The sequence below is a fragment of the Equus asinus genome, chromosome 22 (assembly GCF_041296235.1).
Source record: "Equus asinus isolate D_3611 breed Donkey chromosome 22, EquAss-T2T_v2, whole genome shotgun sequence".
In the NCBI taxonomy this organism is placed as follows: domain Eukaryota; kingdom Metazoa; phylum Chordata; class Mammalia; order Perissodactyla; family Equidae; genus Equus; species Equus asinus.
The window spans coordinates 68099786-68119693 of NC_091811.1; the positions used below are offsets into that span (position 1 = coordinate 68099786).

Consider the following 19908-nt stretch of genomic DNA (forward strand, 5'->3'; position numbering starts at 1 on the left):
TCTTAGTCAACATCTAGATTCAGGCTGATGGGAAGCCAGGCCCTCAGGCAGCAGCTATTAAGGTATGCAATATACCTCTTTCAGGGGAAGACTGGGAGATGAGCACTTTCTGTCTGTTCCCTCTGCACTGAGCCCTGGGGTGATAGCTAGTTAAGAACTATTTATTTGTTTGCCTGTGAACACAAGCCCTGCTGGCCAACAGTACCAGGTGATCAAGAGATGTGTACACAAGATCCTTTCTTGGAGACACTGGGGACCTGGGGTGGGGCAGAGGGAGAGCGTGAAGATGGCACCTGCCACCCTCCCTTGTCTTAAGAGCATTGTAGTTGGTCCCTCGATGTGTGTTTAATTAAAAGCCTACCCCTCAGGCCACCACTATGAAGACATGGGAATAGGCCTTTTTCACAGGAAGACGGGTCACTTTTCAGTTGGCTGCCTTGCTGGTGGTAGCCAGGTGAGACCGTGGGCACAAGCCTTTTAAGAACCGTTTCTCAGTTTGCTGCAGCCTGCTGGTCTCATGGATGTAAACCCCGTGGCTTTCAAAGCTAGATGTTTTGGGGGCTCGTCTTGGGTGTAGGTCTTCACAGTTGGGGTGCTAGCTGAGGGGTGCACACCCTTTGCTCCTCAGGGAGAAGCGTGGAGTTGTAACTCCCCTCCTGATGGTGGGCACCATGCCAGGGATGGAGTTTATGGTGAGACTGTGTCTTGGCCTCTCCTACCTATTTTGATGAGTTTTTTCTCATTTGCCTAAGGTGTAGGAGTTGCTCAGGCAGTTTTTGGGTTTCTTTCAGAGGAAATTCTTCCCTATGTAGCTGTAGACATGGTGTGTCCACAGGAGGAGGTGAGTGAGTTCAGGATCCTCCTACATCATCATCTTGACCTGGGACTCAGTAAACTTGTTTCTGATGTAACTTAAAATACAGTCAGTTTAAATGTGATTTACAGCTTAAATTGGTTTGTTGCTGAATCTTCCATTTGTAGCACATATGATCAAAACGAGAGCGCATAGATGACAGTCTGAACCCATTCCTTCCTTCCCAAGTTGTTCACCCAGTCTGCAGCTGTACTGCAAGAGTGCCATGGGTGGATTCCATGAAATCCGAAACACAACTCAGAAATGCCCACGTCTTCATTTACAATAAGATACTTATCTATGCAAGGAAATCAATAGTTCTGTCACATGGTTGGGCAAACTGCCTGGGAAACAAAATTATAATCACAAGCTTGCTTGGAAGCAGGGACTCGATTGTTGGGGTCCTGTTACTAATAACAGGAGCAATTATTTACTGAGCAGTGAGTATATTTCAGGCTCTATGCTCAGTGCCTAATGTGCGCTTTCTCACGGATCCACATGTCAACTCCACGAGGCAGGCAGCGTCACCACCACAGTTTTACAGGTGCAGAAGCTAAGGCTCTGGATTATTAAAAACCTTCTCAAGCTCATGCAACCAACTGGTTCAACACAGCCCTGTGAGCTCACTAATAATCTCGTGTTCAGGGTCGGGGGCACTGGGGGTTGGGGACGTGGGTATGGAGGGGGAGGGGCGGCCAAGGGAAGCCCTTAATTGTCCTTGTACTCAGCCCTGGACCCCTGTGCTTCTGACTTTTCCCTCTCTCAGCTCCCTCCATCTCTTTTTAGCAGGTGGAAAGCTTTGGTGTGAAGCATGCAGAAAATTCCAGGAATTACGCAATTGTGCAGCAGACCCATGATGTAAACCTTTCAGCACAAACACCCTCCACTTTGGCTTGATGTGGTAGCACGACTACTGTGCCACTTCCTGATATGTTTCTTCCCTCAAGCCATTTTAACAGAGAAAAATATCTTTAACTCTGGCAAAACAGAAGAGCTGTCCACACCCTGCCAGAAGAGGCCCAGACCGGTTCAATAAACTTGGACTGTGCGTGACTCCATCCTCATCACAAGCAGTGTGTTTCTCTAGTGCAGTGGTTCTCAAGTGTGGTCCCTGGACCAGCAGCATCAGCATCCCCTGGGCAGATGTTCACCATTTGAGACCCACTCACGCAGGGACACACAGATGGGGCATGGCCACATGTGTTTAAAAAACCCTCCTGGTGGGTCCACCACACATGTCTGAGAACTATGCTCTGCCACATTTAGTCTGTCCATCGTGAGAAAGGCCAGCCAGCCGTCAAAAGACTGGCTGGGGAGATTTCCACTGCCGGGTCATTTGGCAGAGTTTAGGGCTGAGACAGGTTGAAGCTAATGCTGCTAGGTCACCCCCTCAGTTCCAGAAAAAACGCAAAATCCACGTCCAGTGTTCTCTGGGTCTTGACAGCGTGTGGCGAGTGACGAGCAAACTTGGCTTTTTCTAAATGGGTGATGATGCAACAGAGTAACAACCTGTTTTCCTGCTCTTTTGCCAGACTTCCGGGTCATTCAACATGTAAAATCAGAAGTGTTCTGGATTTTACAGCCTGCATTAAGGTAACATACGTCTCACTTCCTCTGATAGGAGCTGCATTTCCCACACGCTGCAGGCGTTCACGCAGACAGAATTCTTAACCATTGGTTCTGGTGCTGAAAATGAGGCTACAAGCTAGAAAACATAATAGGGGCTTGCGTTTTCTCAACCCAAAGGTTTTGCCAGATGCTATATTTTGTGTCGACAGGAATTAATGAGAAATCTTACAAACCTAGGTGCACCTGTTTTATATATTCAATCAGCGAGGCTTTGTTAAAATTCCAGAAGAATGGAAGCTTCTCCTCGGGAGGATATTTACAGCATGACAGCTCCAATGTAATTTCAAAACACTGGGCCCAGATGTAGTTGTAATCTTGCATTCCACCTAAAACACAAGCATATTTAACTTTTTTTAAGGTCTAAAGTTGGAATGTACCCAATATCCCGTACCTTGGAGACAAGCAAATCAGACAGATGCAAGGAAAGTGCATATTAACAGGAAGAAATGAGTTTGCCATATTAGCATGTAAAGGCAGGGCTCGACATTGCCTTCCCAGGCTTGACCAGGCCCTCCAGAGTATTCCTATCTGGGTAGCTGGACCGGAGCAGAATCAAGTTCAATTGTGCATCAAAATTAAGGGGGATGGGGAAGGGTCATTTTTTTAAACCATACATTACAAAAAAGAATCTTCAAATTACATTTCTTCCCCAAATTACATTTTAAACAGATATGGAATGAGATTTCTTTAAAAATATTTCCACAAACCATGTATAAATACATCTATTACATAAGGCTAAGTACGTTAATTTGAAGGATAATAATGGCCGTTGACCGAGCGTTCCTGTTGCCGGGTACTGTTTGAGGGGCTCCGTATCAACACTTCCATCTTCACAGTAGTCATTCCCTGTATTTCCAGGTGAGGAGCCTTAATCACAGATGGGGAGCCCCGTGCCCAGGACTCCAGCCTGTGCGCGGCGGGGCGTGGGTCCCGAGCTCTGGCCCGTTACACAGGGCCGCTTCTGAGGACGGAGGGGGGCGCTGGGCTGACTCGGGAGGGGGTGGCCGCTGCCCAAGCCCCCTGTGCAGACCTCACCTCCGAAGACAGGATTTCAAAGGGTTATAATCACACTTCGTATTTTCTAAGATGCAAAACTTTTCATATTTTAAAATCTCTGAATTGGGGTTGTCTTAAATTTGATGGCTGAAAAACTTCATTGTGTCATTGGTTTGGCTGGAAATAGTTTTTCTTTCTTGGCAGTACAGTGTACTTTACAATCAATGGCATCTTGGATTTGATGAAATATAAACTTTGAAGGCGGTAGTTTTTGCCAGATTTTAATTTGTTATACTTGATTACCTGCCCAATAAGATGCATATTCTCAATTCCATTAGGGTATTTGGGAAGTACTGAAGGAGAGAAAAATCTTATGCTAAGAAAATAGTCAAAATATTATATCAAAATACTATTTAAATATTTTGTAGGTCCAGATTTCAGCCAGGAAGAACTTCTCCATCCTTTTATTTCCTTTACTTATAAGTTTTGTCTTTCTCTCTGACGTAATTTTCACTAAGAAATAGAAGAGGGGAAAAAGGAAGAGAGAAACGACGTGGAAAAAAAGCCCTTGGCTGGATGGCTGTGTCCTACATGGAAAGAATTAAACGGCATGGCCAGTGTGCAAGGCTGCGGGCCAAGGCTGCCAGGCATGGAGAGCATGTGTGGCTCTGGATGAGGCCGTCAGGCCTGGCTGCGTGACCTCCAGGCTGAGCCAGATGCTTTGTCGTCAGCTCCTCAAATCGCTGGCCTGGCCCGCATTTTTTCTCAGAAGGATACACAGCCTACACACAGGTACACTTGGGAACAATGCCTGACAGCAAAATTAGGTTCCTCGCTAATTTCCCACACATCTGGATCTGTCTGGAAAGTTACAGACAGTGCACACGGAGGACAGCTCTGCCATCGGGCAGGAGGGGTCCTTTCCTCCCCAGGCAGAGTGACGAGCAGGGGCTGGCTGGAGGCCTGGCGTGGGGTAGGGAGGCTGCATCTTGGACAGCAAAGAGAGGTTTGGGATGCTGTGGTGTCCAGCTGGCCCTGCTGCCTATCAGTCATGGTCTCTGTTTGTTTATATTACCTAGAAAGCTGGCAGAGAGCCACCCAGACATGAATGTATCAGCTTGTGCAAGAATACCCAACAGCCTGTGCTGTCAAAGAGGCAACTGGGGGAGGGCCTGGATGCAGAGGGGCGGCCTGCAGCTTGCCGCTGGTAGGGGCAGGCTGGCCAGGCTCGAGGGGGCACTTCCACTGAGGCAATGGAAACCGTCTCCCCGCTCGCCCCTCCATCCTAGGTCCCTCCTATTATCTCTTGGCTCCCAGACTAGGATGAGTTCTGACACCCCTGGGCTTCTGCTCGTATCTTTCCTCCTGAGAAGAACATCTCCCTCCCATGTTCCCACAGCCAGTCTCATCCCCCACTCTTTCACCTGGCCATCCTGTTGCAAGGGGGGAAAACTGGGGGCCCCCTCGCACTGAATCAGCCTGAAGAGTTCTTTTGTTCAGCCTGCAAGTGGCTTGAAAGTCATGAGACTTCACGGACAAATCCAGCTTGTTTTACAAACAGGAAGATGTAGCAGTATTGGGATTGCACTGCCACATGGCAATAATTAACTGGCTCTAAGTAGCATCTGTCCCCATCGGATGAGACATAAACAGTACATTTCTCCAAGGTCTTCACTACTCCCTATTGCATTTTGGCTGTATACCCTTGTGGTACACTGTACCTGTTCTAAATCTCTGTTTTTCTTCTAATTACACTGCCACTACAATGATTTCTTTCCATGTCGCTCTTCCCTATTAAACTGGAGGGGAAGACCTGTGTCCTGTTCATCTTTCCTGGCACTGTTCCTGGCGCGTAGCAGGTAAATGCTGAAGGAGCATCTGAACGGATGAAGGAGGCGTGGCAGAGAGGGACGTGTCTGAGCATCTCTCAAACCGTCAGTCACCTCCACTGCTTTTGTGGTGTTAGCCGACAGAGATGCTGGAAGGGACGGCACCGTGCCTAACGCATTCTGACAACTGCTGGGGTCAACGAAAACCAGCCAGCATCTCTGGGCGACAGCAACAGGAGAACGGTAGCATGAAGAGAAACTCACCTTTGAGTGGATACCAAGAGTATCCATTTGTAATCCCGTTAGGAAAGTTCATTTTGTTTTTACAGTGATCTCCTTTCTTCATGTTGGCATTTTTCGAAGCGTAGGTGTGAGCGAGGTATTGAAAAACGTCATCATCGGGGGTCAAGCTCCGGGAGTGTAATGTCCCGGTTGCTGCACGTGAAGGACAGACCAAGACCTGTCAGCTGACGTTCGGGAAAGAGGAAGCTCGCACGACACTAATGGGCAAGTACATCACCACATCAAACACAAAGCTGCCAATTTCCTAGAGAAATCCTCCGCCCATTTCCATGAGTGTCACCTCTACTCTTCTTCCTATGAACGTACACATGGCGGCATCACGCACAATAAGCCATCTACGCATCCAGACTCCTCCTACATCAGCCCGGAGGTTAAATGTCCTCAAACACTCATGCGAATTTCTGGAGGGCAGTAACCTTTCCTCGGGGACCCTCGGCCTTAAATGAAGCCACTGTGATATTTTAAGTCCTTGGTACACATCTCGTCCCACAGAGTTTTAAGGGGAGTCAGCAATTATTACTCATATAATTAGCAAAGAAAGCAAGGTTGTTCTGGTTTTATTTTCTTTCATTTCTTTTTATTTTCTTTGTCTCTCCTGTGAGAGAATCTAAATGCCCGATTTTACTATTTCACGACGAGTGTCACGTAACCCTGTTGTTGGCTGTCAGTTCAGCCACATTGTCATCTACTGTTTACAGGTTGTAGCAGGGATGGCTCAGGGTTGGGAAAATAAGGCTTTCTAGCCCTGCCCGAGAAGCTACGTGGGGAGAGGAGGAGGGTACCCCACTCCGAGGCTGAGTACACAGTTGCAGTCCAGCCCGAGGACGCCCGAGCCGCCCCGTGTGCTTACCTGGAACCCCATTATCAAACGGGTAGCTGGCCACCAGGGCCCCGCCGTGCAGGTTTGCAGAGAGGACAAAGGTCTCTGTTTTCAGCCACTCCATGACCGCCACCGTTTCAGGCTGCCGTGACACGTTATTAGATTCAAACGCATCGGGGAAATTTCTGTTCAGGTCATAGTAGTTGTTATTTTCCCTTTAAAAGAAAGAGTTTTTTAGGGTTTACTGATGGCACGTGAGGGAGCGGATTCGTTCAGTGTGCAGCCCTCTGGCGTGGGCTCCCGGTGTCTTTACAAAGATAAACATAGGGTGGTGGGTGCTCGCCTGGGCAGCCTCTCACGATCCACCCCTGGCGTCCACGCAGTGTGTGGTCCCCTCCCACGTGACGTGCCCTCGCCAGTGGGACAGCAGCTATCGTCATGTGAGCAGAGGATTGGTAAGTGTGTGCATTCTGGGTTCTTGCTCTTGAAACACTCCCTTTTGGAACTCTGAGACCCCACGGTCAGGCACGTGGAGAGTCCACACGGGGAAAGGAGGAGTCCAGGCGACAGCCGAAACAGAGACTCCAGACACCTGGGCCGGGCTCGTTGTCTCGGCCAGCCCCAGCCGGGCCCAGACCTCACGGTGCAGGGACCAGCCGTGCCGGCCTGCCCTGCCCAAGCGCCGAACTTGCAGAATCGAGGGTGGTTGCTTTAAGTACCTAAAATTTGGGGGTAGTTTGCTACATAGCAATTGATAACAGAAACAACAGGAACGTGCCACTTCATACAAACGTATTTTTGAAAAGTGGACTGGCCGTGTTTCAATATGCTAGAAAAACTTGAAGGGAATCAAGTGGTGAGATTTTATTTATTTTTGGTAAAAGCCAATAAATTTTTAACTGCACAAATATAAATGTATATTAGACATAGGCGTTCCAAACTTCCTGAGGCAGCTTGAAACAAAACGAGCTGCTTAAATCAGAAATCCGACAAGACTCACTCTTCTTTGTGGTTAGTTCTTGTACTGGCTTAAAAAAATCAACCAGTAACGACCGAGGGCCTCAGGGTCGGGCCCTGGGGATTTCTCCACAATGCACAGGGCAGGATTCCCACCCTCGGGGAGCTTACTGTAGCCAGGAGAGAGACATCAAACAGGAAATCAGACCTTAAAACTGTGCTATGGAGATAAGGCGCCAGGAGGCAGGCCAGCGTGACTGGGACCTAACATACGACAGGTTCGGGGAGGAGTCTGAGGAGATGCTGTGTGAGCAGGGGTGGGCTGAGGAGTGGGCAAGGCTGTGCAAAAGGGCTGAGGGGAGAAAGAAGCGGGCAGCTCCAGGAGGGGGAGGTGGGGCAGCGGGAGCAGAGGGGCGAGGGGGTGAAGGGGGCAGCGGGTGGGCTCAGGGGTCACTGAAGCCCGAAGCCTCAGTGAGGGTCTCACTTTTCATCTGATGGCAACAGGCAGCCCTGAGGAGGTTTCAGCCCAGCAGTGACCTGATGCGGGCTCTGAGACGGCTCCCCGGCTCCTCCGCCAGCACCAAGGGGGACAAGCTGACGGGGGCCTTTCTGTTTTCTGTTTTCACATAAAGACAGATGAGCCCCCCCGTACCTGCCATTGCTGTAAAAACAGTCGGGCTTTTTGACAGCTTCAAACCCGTCCGGGTTCATGGAGGGCATGATGTGAATGCGGGTGCTGTTGATCAGACGTGTGATCTCGGGGGCTTTTCCATCATTGGTTACGAGATACTCGATCAAATGGAGCAGCAGTTCCCGCCCCACAGTCTGCGCGTGTTGACGAGATAATGGGGTGTTATTAGGTCAGATGAACACAGTCCCCAAAGCACAAATTCCCCAACGAGCGATGTGCACATGACGTTTCAGACCAAAACCAGTTGAGACCACTGTTTCTCACGCATATTGATACTCTGGCAAGTGGCGATCAACTCTGGAATGCTGAAAATTGTTAGTAAAAGTTATAAGAAAAACCTAAAACAGTTGCGGGCCAGCCTGGTGGCACAGCGGTTAAGTTTGCACACTCTACTTCGCTGGCCCGGGGTTTGCTGGTTCGGATCCTGGGTGTGGACCTACACACCGCTTATCAAGCCACACTGTGGCAGCATCACACATAGACAAAATAGAGGAAGACTGTCACCGATGTTAGCTCGGGGTCAATCTTCTTCACCAAAAAAAGAATTAGAGTGGAGTAAAGGTTATTCTTATAATTTACTTGCTTTCTAAATTTTAGAGTTTCAGAAGGCGTGGGGTTCTGTGCCCACGAGCATGCATGGTGTGTATGAAAGCTGTCTCGTATGTCTTGCTGGATAACAGATTGAGAACCACTGCATTCAATGTACGTAGATTTTAATACAGAAAAATCCAAGTTTGTAGCAAGCATAATTTAACTAGGTTTCAGATTTCCAAATTCCCCTATTTCCAAATTTCCCTCTTGCACATCTGTGCAATTTCTGCCATATCTGTGTGTTTCTGATCTTCACATCCTGTTTCTGAAACTCCAGTCATCTGCACATCATTCTCACAATTTTTTGCCGTATCTGCATATTATCTGTGCTATTGTTTAGTTTATATTTTCTTTAAATTGGCTCAATTTTTACTTACATTAAACATGAAAACCTTTGTGTCTTTACCGTTTTGTTAGATATATGTTTCTAATGTACATTAAAGTGAAAGCATGACCATGAAAATAAAAATGGTCACATCCACCTGAAATTATCTTATGTACCACCGCCGACTGGGAAACTGAGGACCTGTGAGAAAGAGTGATTGCTATACAATTCCCAAGGGAGAGATTTACTATTTTTCTTACTTAAAAAAAGTATTTCACATTTCAGCCTTATTTTAGAAAGGTTTGACTAGGCTACGTCAAGCTCTCCCTATAGTCCTGGGTTCGAGGAATCTGCTTCTGAGTGTGGAACGTTTACCTCCGACGTGAGATGAGGGGCTGCAGAGGGTTAGTCAGTGGGGACCCAGGGCCAGCAGGGGATGACACGAGGACAGAGCTGCAGAGGCATTAATGTGGCAGAGGGCAGGAAGAGGGTTTCAGTCCCAGCTCCACGGTAGGAATTCACTGTTGTGACAAAAGGTGAGCAATCCCTCACTTTGTGCCCCTCACTGGCAAGCAAAGAGGCCGCATTTGATGCATTCGTTATCCTGACAAACTCAGAATAATTGAAACTGGGACTAAGAAAACTTAGAATATGTGAATTACAGATTCAAAGGTAGCTTGAAAATTCAGAGTGGAAATATACTCGATTCTGACTTCTGTTTTTTTCCTACTCATTTCTATCTCCTTCCACTACCTTGATTTTTATTTTTATGGTTAAAAATCTCACTTGAAAAAGTCCTGACAGACCAATAATCAAAAAAGTCAAGCAACCCACACGCTGGGTTTCCAATTCCGTGTTTTAGAAGCTCCAGCTCTTTGGAATCACCCTCCACGAGCTGCTCACTGGCTCCCTAGAAACAGTGGAGAAGGGGTCGTGGACGCTAATTTGTGAAAGGCGACTTCACGTGTGGAAAGTGGTTGATTCAAGGAGCTGTTCTGCCAAGGGGCTGGGGAAGAGCGGAAGCTATGCAGAGGGAGGAGGGATGGCAGGAACCACTTTAGCTCCTGAGATTTCCAAGTGCTGGTTGGAGACCGTAGGATGGTTCGATCAGAGGGACGAACCAGGAAGAACTGGAGGATGATCTGAGTCCCAAGTGCAGCCCGGAGGGGGCCCATCAGAATCCCCATGTGGTTCCACGCGACTTTCCCTCCCAACTGTCTGAGCCATCCATTCTCAAGCATCAGAACTCAAGACACGAGTTGGCAATGAAATTCACCCAACCGAAAGCAAATGAAAACAGAGAGTAAAGGAGCTGTGGTTAAGGTATAGAACTGGATTAAGCCATGGTGACAGCCTGGGTACGGAACAGAACGTGAGGTTAAGGTTTCTAATTAACAGAGAGGGTGGGGCCGGGCGAGAGGAGAGAGGTTTTTTCAAAGCGCTAATTTCTTCACTTCTCGTGGCAAAGGGTCATAAGATACGACAAAAGTTAAAAGTACATCTTTGAAATGACTACAATTTCAAAGTTATTCCTAATTTTTTCCTTAGAAGAATCTTCTAATAAATTTTTTTGAGGAAAATATTTATTAAGTTGACCAATTATTTTAGTTTCACTTCAGTTTGGTTCTGTTAAATTCAAGTAAAATTAAGTCTCATACTTCTTAAAAATAACATATATAATATGACACACATTTTATTTTATACCCTTTTACTTCCTCTCATCCTCTTACTACAGAAATAAGTATAGAAAGGCCTAGGAGGATGTCTGGCTAGTATTAGTCATGGTTATTTTGGAGTGACAGTACTCTAAATGATTTTTATTTCCTCTTATTTTTCTATTGTCTAATTTCTTCTAAATTAAACACGTTATTTTAAAAAACCAATAAAATCATGATAATTTCAAGGAAACAAATGTGTAACCAAGGTATTTTCTGTGTGCCTCCATATTCCAAAATGAATCGTAAGTTCTTCACTACAGAGGGTAAATAAAAATCTTGGAGATGTGATAAAAAACCAACTAAGAGTCAGATAATTTAAAAAATGCTGAAGTAAACAGATGAAATTTCAGAAGAAGTGAAACAAAGTCCTCTTTTTTTGTCAGGCCGTATTTTGCTGCCTCTAACAGCAGATTTATGCCAAATATTATTCAAATGAATTCTTCCCAAACTTAATATAAATGTGTCAAGCACTCATTCATGTTTTATATATAAACCTCCCTTCATTTAAAATTAAGTCTTTGAATTTGAAAGCTTAGAGAATCCCAATTTTAAAAAAGAATGTGGTCAAAACAGGTCCCATGAGCTGAAGGAGCCTTTCAGATGGTGCACTGCCTTCCGCCCCTGGAGAGTGCAGGCTGAACGAAGGGATCCCACGCAGGGGCTGCGAGGCCAGACCAGCACAGCAGCTCCCGTGTATTTTGCTGACAATTCATCCAGCAGTTAAAATGGTGATAACCCAGAAAGCAGAGAACAAATTCTCTATCAGTTTTAGCTCAATTCACATTGAACTAAATTATGTTGGAATTTGCTAGATAGATAAAAATGAGTGTTCTAGCTCTTCACAGAATGCTTCCAAAAAATGGAAGAAATTTTTTGAAGAAACAGTCCCCAACATAGTAGTGTGTTGTCTGAGAGAGCACAAGGTGCGCAGAAACTTCAGCTATTTTGACGGTGGACTCTGTTTCTGGAACGCTACCCTGTAATGCAGCTTCTGGGGCACAAAGGAGCCTGTCAGTTCTGGGGCTCCACAATAGCGTGCTAAAGATTTAATCCGTTTATTGGATTGCCTGGCTAAATCCTTCTTCTTCAACTATCAGCCTAAATACTACCTTATCTAGCACACTTTTCCTGGCCTTCCGAAGTTGGGGTTCCCTGACCTGCCTATGTGGTCCCTCACCCCACACCACGCCGTCCTAATGCTGCTCACACACCTTACACAGCCGGCTGACCTGGACCAGCTCCCCCTGTAGCCCTGAGTCCCACCCAGCGCCTGGCATATCACATACTCAATGAGCGACTATTGATTACTGTTGACAAACCCACTACAAGGTCAAGACATGCTGAGGAGGAGCTTTCTGAAAACGTGAGAACTTAAGGTTCTCAGTGAGGGGAGAGGTACAAATGATCAAGGGACTTCGTCTGAAGGATTTTCCACACTGAGGGAATTTTACAGGGCTGGGGGCTAACAATTGAGATCACGGCAAGGACTCAGGGTATCTGGCGACCATGGCCCAGCCTCACAAAAAGAGAGATGAAGAGAAAGAGGACGATTATATGAGGAATTTAATACATGCTTAAAGGCAATTAGATGCTTCACCTGGAATAAAGATCAGTCCTGTCTAAATCCAAAAACAAAGAATTCAGTGTGCAAGCCCCACTGTGTAACTGAGGACATTTTCCTCTCAGCTGGGGCGCTGGTGGACAAATTGCTCGGGAAGCGGCATTGGGAAGGACAGGCTTTGATGTTTTGTTGTTTTGTTTTAGTGAGTTCAGAACCTCTGCTGCACGCTGACTACACATCCTGGATTTTCCAGGAGGGGCAGAATTTCAGATGTTATGTCCTACTGTTCAGGTTAACCATGAAAATACTCTCTAAATACAAACATTTACACGCTACATCTCCGCAACTCTCTCTCCTACCTAGAAAGTGTGTGAAAATCATTTATCCTTTATCCTTTGTTTTCAGACTGAAAAATATGGTCACTGTCATCCAGGGACTGTTTTTCCTTTCAACCTATCTATCTGTAATGCAATAAACTATAAATTAATGCCACCAAGTGTGAAATTCTGAGTGTGATGTGGATACTTGAAAAGCGTATACGTGAAAAAAACCATCACAGTAAAAATAATTCATTGATATTTAAGAAACAGAGCTTAAAAGAAACTCTATGGGGAAAAAAGAACCCGAATTGGCAATTCAGTTAAACTTAACAAACACACATCAATTCCTGGCTCCCATCTACTTGAGACCGTGGGCCCTGAGGTCAGGGAACCCAGGCAACCTGGCTCTGACCGCACTTCATCTGGCACCGGGTTAGCTTCAAACTGAGCACCCAACCTTTTAAGCACATAGTCAAGCCTCGCTTCAATATTTCCATGAGAGAGGAATTAGGAAAGTCTTAACAATCTAGAGATTACCAAGGTTAAGAATTTTTTTTCTACAGAGTTTAAAAAACATGGGATACAAGATAGGCACAAAACAAGCTTCCCCACTCAGTGGGCTGGCATTACCCCTTCTAATTAAAACGATTAGACTTCAGGGGTCTCCGCACTGCCAACCAGGAGCCTAGAAGCCTACACAGATTGCACCTAGAACTGGGGTTTCTACAGCGAAACATGCCAGTGCGTGTGCAAACAAGGGCCTGGGTGACCCAGAAGAACACCTGCTAGTCTTATTAAAATGAGAAAGGTGGAAGCACAGAAATCTCTCTCCCTTGTTCTGAAACAGCGTGACCATCAGGGGACAAAGGCTTATCAAAGGCCGGCGGTGCTCTTAGCGGCCGGGTGTGGTTCTGCAGCCGTGCAGGAGGGGGCAGCAGAGAGAGGGCAGAAGGAAGGGCCAGCAAGGTAACTTGGAAGGCTAACCCCAGTAAGAGCCGGCACTCCTCTACGCCGTGAATGAGCCCAAATCTTCTCATCAGATGGCACTGGCACAGCTAGATATCCACCCAAACAAAATTACTTTGAGACAGATCACAGGTCTACATGTAAAAATGTTAGCAATGAAAACAACATTTCAAAGGCAGCAGAGAGAGGAGGAGGCAGACCCACAGCTGGGGAAGGCTCGGTGTCCAGGCTCCGGATTCTGACAGCTTAAGACCAAACACAAGCCTGGACCCCCTCTCAGTAAATGGGACGGGACTGACGAACTCGCCTTCTGCAAAGGGATCAAAAGAAGCGATGCCCATGAAGCACTCAGCGTGGTCCCTCCAGTAAAGGGTGACTGTCGTTATTCTGCTGTAAAGCACCATATAGAAGGTAACCTGCCAGCCTGTTCAACGTGGCAGAGTGAGCCAGTGTGACAACCAGAACATCCAGCATGTGGCCCTACCCCTCGTAGGATGACAATGATCTTCGTAAAAATGAAAGAATAAGGGAAATTCATACAGAACAAGAGTAGGATTAATTGCACCTCTTTTGTAACAATACTTATCTGCAAGTGGGCCATTTTAAGCTGCTTTTGCTACCCGTTTGCTTTTGGCATTCCTGAGTCAGCTACGCTAATTAATTAGCCCAAATCCTTAGCATCAGCCAGACTAACCCATCTTCACAATTGCTAAGCTGTATATCAGCCAAAAATGTTTCACCTAAATCCAATAAGCCTTTAGATCTAACATGCAGTTTTAAGTCAACAAAGGGACAAGAGGCCCAAGTTCAATGATGGACACACAAAAGCCAGGATGTGGGAAACACTGGAGGTCGGACAACTGAGCAAGTCTCTTTCTTAAGTCTGGTGTCATGAAAAGATGCTTTAAAAGCTAGGTTAAAAGAGGTTCCGGAATATATCAACCAAATGTGATGCGTGGTCCTGTACTGGATCCCGATTTGGACAATCTGGGGGACACTTTGAGGACAAGTGGGGAAACTAGACAGTGGGGTATAAGATGAAAACAGAATAAATATTTATTGACATGAAAAGAGTAGCTAATATTTAAAAAATGTTACAAATAGCAAATTAGCACAGCTCATTGGTAAAAAGTGCACACACACATAGAAATATCTGGAAGGATAAATAAGAAAGAATTAATAGTCCTAAATTTTGGAAGGTCAGTATACAATGTTTTCTTTTTTGTTGTTGTTGATCTGTATTTTTTCTAAGATGCACATATGTTGATTTTGTAATAATAACATTGTATTAATAACATTATTTTTAATTTAAAAAAGGCAATTCTAAAACAAGGCAAAATGAGGTAAAAATTCATGGGGGAAAACAGCAGGTATCACCAACAGAACTGGGTCCTTCTGCTGCCACTGCTTACTGTGACCCAGCCAGGGTATTAAGTGTGACACGCACGCATGCATACACACACTCTGCGGTGGGGTTCAGGGAAAAGAAGAAACATTTTTAACACAGTGTGGTCAGTTCTGTCCACCGTGCGACTCAAAGCACATCTGCCCCCTGCTGGGATCCTGCACACGAGGTCCACAAACTCCTAGAGGATCCGTGGACCCCGAGGTCAGCATTCAAAGTTTGTGCCAGAAGAGCCAAAAATCCATCCAAAGAAGGTTAAGAACCACTGCCCTAAAATGCTGGCTATGTTGCTTTTTAATAGTGGGTTCTTGAAAATGCTCTTTCAGTTCCAAAAGATCTGAGAGAAAAAAGATGAGTCAGGTGGCTAGACCCTCTGCTCCTGGGTTAAGCCATCACCTTCCCCAGCAGCTAGTGGCACTGGGGGCAGAATATATAAGATCTCAGATTCAGGATAATAAGTTTCTCAATGGCCCAGGGAGCTCCAGACACTGCTATCAGTGGGACACACAGAGGTAATGGGACTTCAGGTCCCTACCCCAAAATACACTGGGACCTTTCCCCCTGCCTCATCTCATTGCTTAGTGCTCCTCCGAGAAGCAGGTGAACGAGAGCCCTGACTGACGGGATACAGGAATGAACGGGAGAGCAAGATGCCAGAACTCTGGAGAGGACGTGGAAGGAATACGCAAACTCAGGGGTGAGTGAGGGAAAGACTCCTGCTTCTCTTTGCAAATGTCAGTTCAGAGGATTAATTTCTGAGCAGCAAGCTGCAACCTCTGAAATGCCAGGAATTCAGTAAATAAACTACTCATGTCAATGAGGGCCATATGTCTCTTATTAAAAATGGATTCCACGGCACCTTAATCAATAGACTAGGACATCTGGACTGCTGTCTGTAATGAACAGTTGTTTTATTAAAAACAGCTCTGGTCAGACTCCCAGTAAGATTAAGTCTCTTAAAGTTCAGCCTGTTATGCTCCAAAAAGTCACAGGGGGATTGAACTTCACCCACCCACAAATCAGGCTGAAGGACCAAGCCCTTTCTTAGAGGCAGGTGTTTGTATCTTAGCTCCAGCTGCAGGAAGCCCCCTCTCCAGGCAGGGTGGGTGGGGTGGTATGCCTCGAAAAGGCAGGCTGTGAGTGGTACGAGGGGTGGATCCAGTTCCTACAGAGCCTGGGTTTGGGGAGGGTTAGGCCAGAACCGGAAGCTCAGCATTTGATAGACACGCCCCCCACACTGCTGCAAATTCAGGAGTGTTTTAACAAGCCAGCAGGTGGTACTCGGGAATATGCATTGACTCTGCCACTCCCCGAAGCTGAGCACGTCCTGTCAGATGCTACGCATGTCCCCACATACATCTCCTTTACTGTGATGACGGAACTGTCTTCCTTTCCACTTGATTGCCCAGCTGTACAGGGTCCTCGCTAACAGGAAGTACTGCAGTTGTCATGTTCTTTAAACACTCTGAGGAAGTCAGGTGAGAAACAGAGGTGAGCATCTTCCAATGCCTGGCCAGAAGGACCATGCAGGCAGGAGAGGTAAAACAGTATTTTGCAAAGTATAAAATAAATAACACAAAACAGAATTTATCCCTGCTAAGTTGGAAAAGAGGCAAGACATTATTGCAGATTTTTTTTTTTTTTGAGGAAGATTAGCCCTGAGCTAACATCTGCTGGCAATCCTCCTCTTTTTGCTGAGGAAGACTGGCCCTGAGGTAACATCCGTGCCCATCTTCCTCTACTTTATATGTGGGACGCCTGCCACAGCATGCTTGCCAAGCGGCATGTAGGTCCGCACCCGGGATCTGAACTGGTGAACCCTGGGATGCCGAAGGGGACTGTGTGCACTTACCTGCTGCGCTCCTGGGCCGGCTCCTGTTGTGGAATGTAAGTGTTTGTTGAATGGTGGGTACGAGAGAACTTTCTCTAAGTCTACACTTGAGCATTGAAAACATTGAGGATTAGATCAAGAGAAAGCAATGAAAGCATTTAAAAAGCCAAATAATAGGAGTTTGGTCAGCTATTAGAGATCCATTGATTGTTTTGAGTTGAAACATAAGACAGCTGCTCTGCTGGGTTCACCTTGCTGCGGACCAGGAGGTGGAAGGATCAACCAGGAGGAGGTGAGGGACGCGGCCACAGTGCAGAGCTGGGGCCTGGCTGTTCTTCCCACCCAGCACAGAGAAGCTCCAGGTAACCCCCCCAGGGCACCGGGCAAACAACCAAACGGCTGTGAGGGGTGCCGGACCCTGGTTCCTTGCTTCTCTCAGAAGGCCTAACACGATGGCCTTTCCAGATTCGTTGCTACGATTTATGCTGCTTCCTCAGCAGGTACACAGAGCTCCAGAGACCTGAGGGGAAGTTCCTCTGGTGACATTTCAGATATTCAAGCCGCATACATACCTCATCTCCATGCATGTTTGCCACGTACTTGAACTCCGGAATCCCAACTCTGTGTTCCTTTGGGAAGCGCCCCACAACAAGAACCCACAGGTTTCTGCCTTTACAGGAGAGAAAAAGGGAGGAAAATAAGCTGTCTTTTAAAATGATAAACGAACTCTGGGGGAATAAGAACAGGAAGCAAAGGGTGCAGCTTCTCCCCCGAGTGACGTTTCATGGGGACCTAAAAAATTCTGTGCTTAAAATGCAGTTGGTTCACTGCCTGCCAAAACCCTTTCAATTTAGCACAAATATTTAACTATTTTAGAATGTGACTTAAAAAATTTTTAAGCTAGGTAGATCTTATTTTTCCAAATACGTATATACTTTGCTCTGAGTTCTTAGCGCATTATAGAAATGATCTTGCCAGTTCACACAATTATATAAACTTATGTTATAGTGGCTGGTTGACTGAGAGGTTGCCATAACTCTCCCTGCAAGGAAAGTGAAGAGAGCAACAGCAATAAAACCTGTGACTCAGAAGGGAGATGGCTTTTAAAGTGAGAAATCCCGGATCTTGTACTCAGATGCTGGTGTAACACAGCTCTTTGCAGTGAGTGTCCCTGACATCCGTGAGTCCTGTCAGGTGACCTGGGAACCACAGTCCACCCTAATAACGCCTCGGGGCAACGCCTCCCTGCGCCACAGATGCTGTGATCCAGGCGAGGATGGGCAGAGACAGCTGGTCTGTGCGACATCACAGCTGGTCCTCGTTCACCCTTGTCACGACCCTTGGAGATGGATTTTCAACCAGACTTTACAAATGAGAAAACTGATCACCAAAAAGTACTACATAAACTGCTTATGATCACACGGCCTGGAAGAGGCTGTGATTTGAGCCCCAAAGCCAAGATCTGAGTCCTGGCCCCTGTCACTTCAATTCTGACGCTCTTTCCACAGACGAAAGCTGCCCGTCTCAAGAGGCTCGGTGTCCTAATCAGTGAGGTGAAGAGATCTCTTTCAAATCTAAAATCATCTGGCCCTTTTAATACAAACGCTTTAAAATGAGAGACTGGGGAATGTATGCTTCACATCCATCACATGTTACAAAGTTCAAACCTCTGTGATACCTGAGCCCTCGGTGGAATTCCACAGCCCGGGAACAGAATCAACGGCAGCCAACGGGCTACCTCGGAGCAGGTTTCTGCAGAATCCAGATCCAGTTCCTTAAGTCAGGGTCCCACAGGCTGGGGAACACTCAGCTGCCATGAGGAATCCAGGAAGAAGCAGATACTGGACTTGTCTTTTTCACTATTTATTCTTAATTTATTATAAGAATATTTTAGGGAAATTTGTCATGGCAGGGTGACGCTTTAAATTTAGTAACTGCAGGAATTCTCAGAAAACACCCATAAAATGCAGTTTATCTGATTGATGCCACCTGTTCAGTGCAGAATCCTCATTCATTCATTCACCCGTCCATTTATTTAGTATCACTGAATCCAGGCATTCAACCCATGATTACGCTGGACAGGCGGGTCACACTCTCTACGCCCAGTGAGGTGTTGATCTAGAGGAGAATAGCAACGCGCAAACAGATCATTCCACCGGACCGTGACATGTAGGATCACAGAGGTGTGTGTAAGGTACTGCTGTGGATGTGGAATAAAAGAAGAAATGGTTAACAGTTTCCAAGGATGGGGATCACGTACAGCTTTACAGACGTAGAGTTTTAAGCTGACTTCTGAACAAGGTTCTGAAGGAGGATTCTGAGTGTGCCATGTGTACAAGTACAGTCCCTCCCGTGGTTTCCCACCAGAACGATTCCATTAACCAGAACCTTCCATTCCCCAGTAGCACCAATTCTCAGGTCACCTGGAGCTTCAATTCCACAAGGTTAACATGTTCATGTGAAGCAAGGCAGAGCTTTTTCTGAGCGAGCTACTGAACCCGGCTCTTCAGGTTTCCTTCTGGGCATTTTTTTTTTTTTTTGAGGAAGATCAGCCCTGAGCTAACTACTGCCAATCCTCCTCTTTTTGCTGAGGAAGACTGGCCCTCAGCTAACATCCATGCCCATCTTCCTCTACTTTATATGTGGGACGCCTACCACAGCATGACGTGCCAAGTGGTGCCGTGTCTGCATCCGGGATCCAAACTGGCGAACCCCAGGCCGCCGAGAAGCGGAATGTGCACACTTAACCGCTGCGCCACTGGGCCGGCCCCTGGGGAATTCTTTTCTGTAGCTATTAATGCTCTTAAAGCTGGAATAATCACAGATTTGTACAGAATCTGGTCTAGTCCTGCACAACCAAGGGAAAACATTCCATGTCATCTCAGCAGAACCTTTACAATCGTTATACGTACAGCTCTCCACCTGCCACAGCCGGCCTGTCACATAAAGGACAGTGAGAGACAACAGGAACCTCACTCACCATGGACACCCAGTACGATCAGGTTGAAGGAAGGAGGGAAATCAAACCAATAAACCCTGAATGAAGAAGTACTCTGGTGAGTAACTCAATCTCAATTTTAGCACCAATGGCCCCTAAGTGAACTGCAAGATGA

General features: G+C 46.5%; 1 protein-coding gene across 1 annotated transcript in view; it reads right to left on the reverse strand.

The window, feature by feature from the left end:
- The window catches only part of CPM (carboxypeptidase M), a 65665-nt gene that overhangs the window by 11487 nt on the left and 34270 nt on the right, over positions 1-19908 (reverse strand). The window contains exons 3-7 of the mRNA XM_014860677.3: positions 17368-17465; positions 8040-8212; positions 6461-6645; positions 5572-5742; positions 2656-2808 (exon numbers count right to left, since the gene is read on the reverse strand). Coding sequence (XP_014716163.1) covers positions 2656-2808; positions 5572-5742; positions 6461-6645; positions 8040-8212; positions 17368-17465 — 780 coding nt within the window. The remainder of the gene's footprint in view (positions 1-2655; positions 2809-5571; positions 5743-6460; positions 6646-8039; positions 8213-17367; positions 17466-19908) is intronic.